We start from the raw sequence: 10,611 nt of genomic DNA, 5'->3' as shown, positions 1-10,611 counted from the left end.
AAAATATATTATGGATATATGCTTATGGAAAATATACTTGTGTAACACACAACCTGTCCAGAAATAACTGAGAACAACACTATGGTACTTTCTGGATTGAAGTTGTGCTTTTAAGAGTACAAAGATTGTGAACCCTATTTAAAATGTTACCAACTACATTTGCCTAGTACGATTTGTTTTCCCATTACTTTAACTGGGAGTGATATGTACAGCAGTCATACAGTACCAACTGTGCAATAGTAATATTTATCCCTCAGAAAAAAATGTAAACACAGGTAGACTGATCCAATGTGAGGTCCACACAACTGCCCTCATTGTTCCTTTCCCCTTTTGACATAGTAAGGTAAGACATTAAAAAAGCCAATGATTCCCTCTGCAGTGGAGTTGTTCGCTCTAGTCTGGCCTTGCCCACGAGCCACAGCCCTTCAGGTAACTCTATTGAATCAGTGACCGCACACCGTAGACACCGCACAGTACAGGTAATTTGTTTGTGCAGGTAATTTGTCAGCTGGCAAGGCAAAAAGCAGATGGTGTCTCTTTTGCAACAAAGGTTGCACACCAATGTCAAAAATTTTTTACGAAAACTTTAAGTAAACCTGTATACTTGCATAACCTGCCATTAAAAAAACAAAACAAAACAAAACAAAAACTAGAAGATGAAGTAATACAGCCATGATGCTTCCTGTCATAGATTTGCAAGTATTCTCAAGCAGAGAATGTTAAATTGTGCAGAATTGCTGGGGGTTGTAATTTAGACAACTATCCACTGTTGGGCTTGGTTCAGGAGCATCTCACTCATTACATTTCTGACAAGCTGCATTCAAACCAGCACCAAGGTCTCAATAATATAAAGACGAACACCTTATTATTATTATTATTATTATTATTATTATTATTATTATTATTATTAGTAGTAGTAGTAGTAGTAGTAGTATTAGTATTAATAATCATAAAAATAATAAATTCAATGTATTACAATCATTATTGTACTGAATTTTTTTTTTACTGTATGTTCATGTTTCTTAAAATGTAATTTATTGCTTACCTAAAATGAGAAATGCTGAGATGTACTGTGTTAGCATATTTTATTGTTTACATTTGTAACCAGGGGAAAACAAGAGCACATGAATTTACAGCTTGGCTTTTTCTACCTTCACAACACTGATAACATCACTTCATTATCCTTAACCATAAACATACTGTATGTACCATCGTAGCCGATCAAAAAAAGCAGCAAGTACGATTTGATCCAGCAACTGTTTCTATTTGCTACCTTTCTGTATTAACAGTAGCTTTGTATCATACAGTAAATCAAAGCAAATATGTTACAGGATATTAAATGCAATATTATAAGGGCTATGTATGCAATTCCAGAATAAAGCATATAAGCAATACCTACAGTACAAACAACGGTGTAAAAGGAGGACATGTAACATCCTCAGTAAAAACACACCCAAAGCCAACCAAGGAAACTAGCATTTTGAAAATAAATTCATACAATCAACATTATAAAATATTAGTGATATCACAATAAAAATTTAATTATGTACTGTCTAAAGGAATCCCTCTCTGTTCATAATATTTAATGATGAATACACTGTAGGTATAGCTGAAGAAAAAAAAAAAGATTATATACTGAAACAAAATCAATTATCTATTGCAAAATGAAAACATTAAAATGTTCTTTACAACAACAGTACTGGAATTCTTGGGTTAGAATGACCTCTGGTTTGAATTAATCTGTTACTCTGTCTCCAGTTTGAAGTTCTTGCCCTTTGTATAACAGTACTTTAATCATCGTTGTCAGCCGTTGATCCATCACTCCAATCTGAAAGGGGTCTGCGGCCCTTAGGAAGTGCAGGTTCCATTTTCTGCCAGCGGTTAAGAGGCCATATAATATGTGAGGCTCTTGCATGAACCAGCCCAAGAGAAACCTGCAACACGTGCATATGGTTAAAAACAAAGATTTCAACAGATCCAGAATGAAAGATCAGATATAACAAATATCTACGTTAGAGGAGGACACATTTTTCAGATCACTCGTCTGGATTTTACTCTGACAACAGAGGTGCTTATATGTATTTGGATCTACTACGTGTCAGGGATACACTATGGATGTCACTGAAAAATGTAAATTAGGTCCTATGCTCCCTTTTATTGAATTTCTTTGAATCACATATTATTCACATGGGGTTTATAGTTTTGTAACTCATTTATTTCTGTATAACCTTCTCCAGGATTGCATTGGATTCTACAATGCCCCCAAGCATAGGATATTGAATATTGCAATTTTGAAATGTTATATTCCCCTGTAACATTGTTTACTTTGAGGTGGGCATAAACTCCAAAAATATTTCAATCTAGATTAAAAAAAAAAAAAAAAAAAAAAAAAAAAAATCAAAGAACAGTATAAAAAAGGAACATATGTTTTTTGTGGTGTTTTGAAGGAAGAAGCACACGTTTGTTCTGCAGTATCTACAGAAGTCAATATTTCTTCTCGAGAATATATACATTACAGTGGTGGCATACAAAGTTATTGCTTTTTTTATAGTCCCTTGAGAAGTGTGATTATTGACAGTCCAGTGGCAATATGTGATAACAGAAAACATAAACACCAGGGCATCTGCATGATTTAATTGAAGAAACTACTAAATCCAGAAATCCAGCTGACATGAGCAGGTCTTACACCTTACTTACACTATTGTTTAACTTAATAAAAATCACACAAATTTAAAGCCACACTTAGGCACAGATAACATATAGAGCCATGAAAGTACATTTACTTCATGAACTTGGCAACCATTAGATGAATGTGTTTGAAATCAGAAGCTAAGCTGTTTCAGTAACTAAATAGTTTGCATTTTCAAATTTTCCTCAAATTTCTTCATAATCGTTTAGATTTTTGGCAGGATTATTATCGTCCTCAACATATTTTTTGCAGCTGCACTGGCAGGTTCACAGGCATGATAGATTCCTAGAGGCCCAGCTTCAACAGTCCAGAACTGCATATAGTCAAAATGTTACCTCCATTAGTTTGAACCAAAAAAACTTAGTTATGGTGATACAAATGTTTCTCTGTTCTTTTAGTATTCCTGTGCTGAGAAGCTATACTTCAGACAACAAGACAAAGCATGCCAGAGAGTCTACACAGAAACAATCCTCACTTCTAATAGTGACATTTTTATCCCAAACACATGAAGAGTAAGTGCCACAGTGTATACAGTGCACTTGCCTATTCATCCTAATCCAGACCTGAACACACACTGATTAAACTATCTGAGCTACAAAAGTAACCTGATTTAGGTGCAAAGACCCGCTAAAAATTTTAACAGCTTTGATGCAGCCCATTAAGTGAGTTTTTGTGAATATTAATCCATCCTTGAATCCACAAAAAACTTTCCACGTCAGTTCATCTTAATCAAAGTGTGTTCCTAGTCGTTACATAAGTGATTGGGTGAGCTACCCAGATCCATATCTACTTCAGTGAAAACAATGGCCAACATACTGAACTGTATAGTGGTAAGCAATTACTAATCTGCTTTATGCAATTACTGTACTAAGAATTACAAAGCATGGCTTGCCATTCTAGTGTATAAAAGAGAAGGTTTTTTTATCTGACTGAGACCCAAGGATGTTTCAAAATTGGTGAAAAAATTGGTGAAAAAATAATGCAGTATAAAAAGTGTTACACATATAAGTGAGGACAATTTTATTTTTTTTAGTTCAGAATTTTTTTGGATACTTGGTTCTGTTTGTGGTGGAACACATGGTTTATATATACCAACACTTAGACTTTATCTACAGTAATACATGTAATGTAAACTTGTTTAGAATGTCTATGCCACACAGTAATTTATTCTGGCTAATTATCATGGCATGATCAATGTTTGTATGCAATTTACTGATTTTTCTTTTTCCCCAGCTACAAACTTTATCAGTTGGTTACTATCATTAATATTTAGTCATTTAGACTATTTTATCCAAAGCAACTTACAGAGACTGGGGTGAACTATGCATCACAATTGCTGCTGCAGAGTCACTTACAATAGGACCTCGGTTTTACATCTCATCCGAAGGACAGAGCACAAGGAGGTTAAGTGACTTGCTCACAGTCACACAAAGTGAGTCCAAACTGTTTTCCCTGTATAAAAAAACATACTTGTTTTATTTATTAGATGTCATGTGATACATCCAGGGGAGGGAAAAATATGTTGCACATTTGCAAAATGGTGCCTCGCAGAGTTAGGAAATAACCAGTTGATTCATTCAAACCCATTAGGAAGCTCCTTCACCTCTAATCCCCAGTAGTCTTGAATTCCACACCCACAATGTCCCCATTTCCCATAAAGCTCACTTCTTTGAAAAATTGCTGAGAATGTCAGTGTAAAAATAAATACTTGCTAACGTCAACTGTGTTGAACTATACAGCTCTCAATAGAAGCTGGACTTTACTGAGGCTAAAACATCAAACCAGAGGACAAAAGATCTCCTTATTAACATATACTATTTAAATAATAATTACACATTTTAATTTGAGGTAAGCAAGTACCAAGCAAGAACATGTATGTAGCTGTGCATGTCATTTTTTTTCACTTATAGTCCAGGAGGAGACAGCAGACTTAAAAGGTCACCATATTATGAGATTTCTTTTGAATCTGGAAGTATTTTAAAAGAGGCCTGTAAGTTAGGACTCTAATTAAGCGATAGTGCTCGTCAATTATGGCTCTGCTGTGTGGTTGTTGACAGCGACTGGGATTATGTGACCCGAGCCTAACTATACACTTTAAAACCTAGATTTTGTCATTTGTAATGATTTGTTGGGTCCCCTTCCACTAAGAAATGCTTTAGGAAAATAGTCCCGAAACCATGCTTATAGTTTATCTGGACAGTTGCGGGTACAAGATTGGTTGCTTTCATCAGTGCAAAGTGTTGATTGGTGGGTTTTGGTGGATAATAAAACAACTTCGGACCAATTGTTTCTTTGTTTAGTATTTGCTTTCCAGTAGATGTGAACTGAGCTTTCATAACAGCAAGTCAAAATGAAAAAGCTGGCACTTGTATGGCTTGATTTTAAATTTGATTCACAGTTTAAATTTCAGTGTGCATAGTGCTATTTCAGTGCTACTGTCTGATAGAAGCCCGCTGGAGCTGGATGCTAATAGGCTGATGGTACTGAACAGTTTTCTAATGACTAAATAATGCCAGGCGGATTCAAGGGAAAATGTTTCCAATTCAATATTGGAGCAACATAACTCATAACCCACTAAGAAGGTAACTTAAAAGTAAATAAATAAAAATACATTATACAAATACGTATTCCTTAAAATATGTATCTACAGTCTACTGACCATCTGGTCAGATTTCTCTCAAACTGCAATATTTGTAATTTTTTCTGGTATTCAGTTTTGTAACATTTTAATGTTTTCCTTACTTTCTTTTCTGAGATTACCCGGTCCATGTCTGGGTAAACTGTGAAGCTACGTTATACAATTTTACAACTCTGAATGATAAGGGTAGTTGGTGAGTTGTCTGAGCCAATCTCAACCATGAGGGGGACAAACAATGTGCCCGAGGCTGACATGCCCTATTTATGTTCTGCATCTGACAAAATGTCAGGTGAATTTTCATTGAATGATAGCTGTTTTCAGTGATGCACATCAGCGTCCTTTCCTGAGTCATTGAAATTTACAGTTAGACAGGCTCCTGATGAATATTAAAAAAGAAAGTAAGAACCTTAACAGGACAGATTCTGTGTCCAGATACCCTTGAGATATTCAGCTCCACATAATATATTTCTTAAAAGACAATTAAATATGGTGCTGTCCTTGCGAGCACCCACTGGTCCCAGCCAAGAGCAACATTTAACACATTCTTCCGTCCGTCTGTCCATCCATCCATCTTCTATCTATCTTTCTTTACCGGACAGATCCTAGGGACTGGGTGGTCATGTCTGTGTGACAGGGACCATGTGGTGGTAGAATTAGTAAACTGCTAAATATACTTCCCATCCCTTGACTAAAAACTAAGATGAAAAAACATCCATGACAAAGGGCCTTTTAGAACAAATCTAGTATACTCATCCCCAAAAATTAATTGATTCTATTGATAAGTACATTTTTACCCATTCAGACAAGTTGGGGGGGGGGATCCCCCTCCCAAAACCCGCTGCTCTAACCTTGGTTCATGCACTAACTTAGCAACCATGGAACCATTGACTGTGGGCTATTTCAGACATATCAGTGAGTAATGCAAAAGCAAAATAAAATAAAGTCAAGCCTGTACATAATGACCACTTAAGAGGCCATTTAAGAGTATGCCACAATCTCCTGCAACCATTAGTCCCAAGACTCTTTTGATCAATCACTATTAGTCTTCTGAGGTGCTTTATTAAAGTGTACTGTTGTGTTAAATCAGTCATTACTGGTGTCTTTGCTATTTATGCTATATTGAAAAGTGTGTGGGACCATTATGTGGGTTAAAATGAAAAACTGTATTAGGATGAAAGCAGGTGTGATGGTAAATTATAGGTAGAACTGAATTTACATTTGTTTTAAACTTCAAACAAATGAATCACTGTATAATTTAAAGGATTGTGAAGTCAAGGATTTGTTTTATTGCAAACACTGATTATTCTTTTCTTTCTGTTTTATATATGGACAGCGACATATTTAAATACAAGACTGATTACTGCAATCAGACAATATGTAGCCATTAGCTCTATAATTTTAAAAGTGTATTGATTTTAAATCACAGTAGAGGATAATATTCACAAAAATACAACAATAACTGAACACACTATTATTTTAATTGAGAAACAACTCCAGAAATTAGATACTGGCAGTGGTATTTTTTGTTTTTCACTTAATTCTGTTTATGAATAGGCTGTTTTACAGGTAGCAGAGTTATTACTGTAACGACTGCATCACAGTTATGTCAATATCTTACTCAGCTCCAGTGCTGTAAGCTGTGCTAGTTTCATCAGAGTGGAAAGACATCCATGTACCAAAAAGACACACACACACACACACACACACACACACACATATATTTCTCTCTCTCTCTCTCTCTCTCTCTCTCTCTCTCTCTCTCTCTCTCTCTCTCTCTCTCTCTCTCTCTCTCTCTCTCTCTCTCTATATATATATATATATATATATATATATATATATATATATATAGATATATATATATCTAGATGTATATAGTCCCTAGAAATAACATTTAGTCCACCTTACAGTGGTCAAACTTCAATGTGAATGCATGCACGACACGTGCTGAAGACAGTGCTTAAGATGTCCACCAGACCTAATACGTTACTAATGCTAATATATGATAAGTCAAGCTTTAAAATATGAAAATTAACACAATTTGGTAATACTAATAATAGGTTATGCTTTGAGCTTCCAACGGGCCATGATCAATACTTACTATATAATGCATATCTGTTCTCATTGCAAAACTCCATAAAAATCACAATCAGGTTTTTTTTTGTTTGTTTCGGTTTTTTTACCATAAAATTCATATTTACTAAACAATAAGACCTAAGTATATGTGGTCTATTTCTCTAAGACAATCCAACTGGTTTCAAACTATACATATTTGAATGAGATTTTAAAATGTCAATTATATGTAGTGCAGGTGCATTATTAGTGCTCTGGACCACTCCATAGGCCAGTTAGAAAGCAGAAACAAGTTCAAGACATATGCTTATGAATTAATACTGAGGTGAAACAAGCTGTTAGATAGTTGTCTTTGATAGTTAATACTCTGAGCTGAATGCTATTTATTGCCCAGTTAATACTATAAAAGCATGACCGATAACTCAGAGCAAATTTGATTTACCTGCTCTCCTGACAGGTAATTTGCCTGCCCCAAAGAGCATGTTTATCACTAATCTCTATGCTTAATCCAGAACAAATCTTTTTTTTTTTTGTTTTTGTTTTAAGGGTAGAACAAAACTAGTGACCTTCCTATTTTGAGAAATGTCTGCCAAGCCTTGGCATTTGACAAATAGAAGACATTTCCCAATATAACTTTATGTTATGATAAATTGGTGTCCTAGAACATAAATTATATTTTGAGGATATTATATCTGGAGTGCTTTGTTCATTCCAATTACAGCCAATATTGGCCCGTTTTAGATCAAGGCAGACTGATGACATCTTGCACTGTCAACTCTAGACAGTGACTGAATGAAGACAAGATATTCAGTGACAAGAAACTGTATGAACATAAAGGATTTTGTTTCTCATCGACAACAGCTTGGTGACACTTTAAATAACACTGTCAGTCTTACCTAGTAGGATTCCTTTTCTTTTAAAATACCTTTTCATTTTGAATTTGTATCTCTTCAGTCTTTATTTGTCCTTCTGAGACACATTTTAAGGTCACAAAACTGTGGCACTTATTTTTCTTTATTAGATATGTGTTTTTTTTCAGCATACATTCACTGCCTTATAGCTGGATATAATGTATTATTATAAAAAGGCTATTTGTGTGAAATTACTGCACAGGTCTCATTTTAACCATTGTGCCTAACAATGCGCACATTGGTGCTAAATGATCTCAGATTTATTTATTTTTTACATTATACAGCATCTAGATAACATCTATCAAATTGTGACAGTCTTTAGCACAACTTATTGACAGTATCAGCATCTTGGTATTCAATTTCTAGAAGTGGCTGAAAAAGTTTTGTTGTTGTTTATTGTTTTTGTTGTTGATGGAAGTTCGTAAGCAAATTATGATCGGCGCATCAAACACAACAGGGAGCAATAGAGAAGGCACATAAAAATAATAACCTTGTAATAAATTAAATATTATGAAACCTTAGATGATATGAAAGTATTCCTTTAAACTCAACGATTCACTTGTTACGTTTTGGACTTCCTCCTTCATGTCCTCTTCGCTGTAATTGACTAATTCATTCTCTGTTAGTACCACACCGATTTGACCAACACTGTCCAAGCCGTACTAAAAAACATCCTCAGCTAACCAATTTGTTACGATAACATGACAAGCATCAATACTCCAAATCATATACTGTATTACTTCAAATTGGCACTGCAGCATTTATTTTAAATTGATCAAAATGACTGTGGCGCTTAAACAAGGGCGATCTTTATTAATAATACTACGATTTGAAATATTTTATTACATGATTTATGACATTTTTGAAGTATCGCGGTTGCTTATTTTCTGTAATACGGTAGCCTACCTGTATGTAGCAGCTTGTGTGGCTAACCTACTTTGACTACAGTACATTTATAGGTGACTGTTATTGAGAGCCTATTAGGTGGGAGTTGGAAGGTCAAGGCAGTACTGTATCAGCGAATCAGGAGTGTGTATTTGTTGTTAAGGGGCGGGACAATGCTGATGTGGCGGTTAAATCCAAGAGGGTGACGTAGATGTTTTTCCTGCACCAAGAATTACCTCAGAATATCAGTTTGATTTCTGTAAAAGCTACAACATATCCTACTCAGTTATTTTTTTCTCACTGTAACTTGCTTTTTCTAATTTCTCTGCAAGAGAAACAGAAACTAAATCTTCTCATAGATAGTAAGCACACTGTTTTTATTTGTACGTGAATGAGTATGGGAATTACAATTGAACTAAAATCAAAACAACAAAAACACCTATAAGAACTTCAGAAGGACTGTTGTACTGTACGGAGTTTATCTTGCATTTTCTATAAGAACTGTATTACCATAAAATACAATGTGCTTCATATGTGTGTGTTAATTAGTTTTTAATGTATGTGCTAGATTGAGGCTCCTGTCTTTTCAGGGGCATTACATGTACATAGTCAGTGCATTTATTTGTTTACTGTGTGGTTTTTTTTAGTAGGGGGAGAAAACAATACTTTAATGTGTGTTTATGGTAGCAGTGTTCATTCAAGAGCGGTCTCTATTATAAAGCTGATATATGACTGTGGCTTCAATTCGAGGATTGAAGACAGTGCCAAAGTGAAGTAATATTGTACAGTATATTGTATCAAATGATACATTGTAAATAAATAAATACATTTTAAAATTGTGCAAATATTTAACTTTATAATCTAAAAGAAACATCATGTCTTTTGTAACTACACAATATTTGGCATTAAAATGCAATTATTGAGTCACATCCACAAAATGTTTGCAGCAAAGCCTAGATTACATGCCAGGCTATGATTTTTTGTATTTCAGAATCTATCATTGTCAGTGAAAGAAAACTCATCCCAATGCATGTCATCTGATATGTGTTACCCATGCAGGCAAACTAGAACTGTATCCTGAAGATGTAATAACTGATTTAATTCCTGGGTTGCAGTGGCAAATCACAACCTTTCCCAGTACGTTACCAAAACACATGGAGTGTGGCTGTGTGTAGGATGAGTGTCCACTGTTGTATAGTAAAAGATGCTTGGATAAAAAACACCATACAAATGTGTACTGTTGTGTACTAATTGTACTGTAGATCATACTGTGTCACAAATAACCTATCCATCACTTTACCAGTAGTGCTGCAGGTAACATTATTGTAACCTGAGACATTTCACATATCCAATAATATTTCACTTCAGTATGTTTGGAACTGACAAAAAACAGAATTTGAGTAAAAACTATTTTATTA

At 34.7% G+C, this 10,611-nt stretch overlaps 1 protein-coding gene across 3 annotated transcripts in view; it reads right to left on the bottom strand.

Moving 5' to 3' along the window:
• Nucleotides 1-1,071: 1,071 nt before the first annotated feature.
• The window catches only part of immp2l (inner mitochondrial membrane peptidase subunit 2), a 256,942-nt gene continuing 247,402 nt past the window's right edge, over nucleotides 1,072-10,611 (bottom strand). For all 3 annotated transcript variants that reach the window (XM_041257969.1, XM_041257970.1, XM_041257968.1), the window contains exon 6: nucleotides 1,072-1,934. In XM_041257969.1, coding sequence (XP_041113903.1) covers nucleotides 1,791-1,934 — 144 coding nt within the window. In that variant the 3' untranslated portion in view covers nucleotides 1,072-1,790. The remainder of the gene's footprint in view (nucleotides 1,935-10,611) is intronic.

This window comes from Polyodon spathula, chromosome 8 (genome assembly GCF_017654505.1).
Source record: "Polyodon spathula isolate WHYD16114869_AA chromosome 8, ASM1765450v1, whole genome shotgun sequence".
Taxonomy (NCBI): domain Eukaryota; kingdom Metazoa; phylum Chordata; class Actinopteri; order Acipenseriformes; family Polyodontidae; genus Polyodon; species Polyodon spathula.
This window is presented reverse-complemented; position numbering and strand designations above follow the sequence as displayed.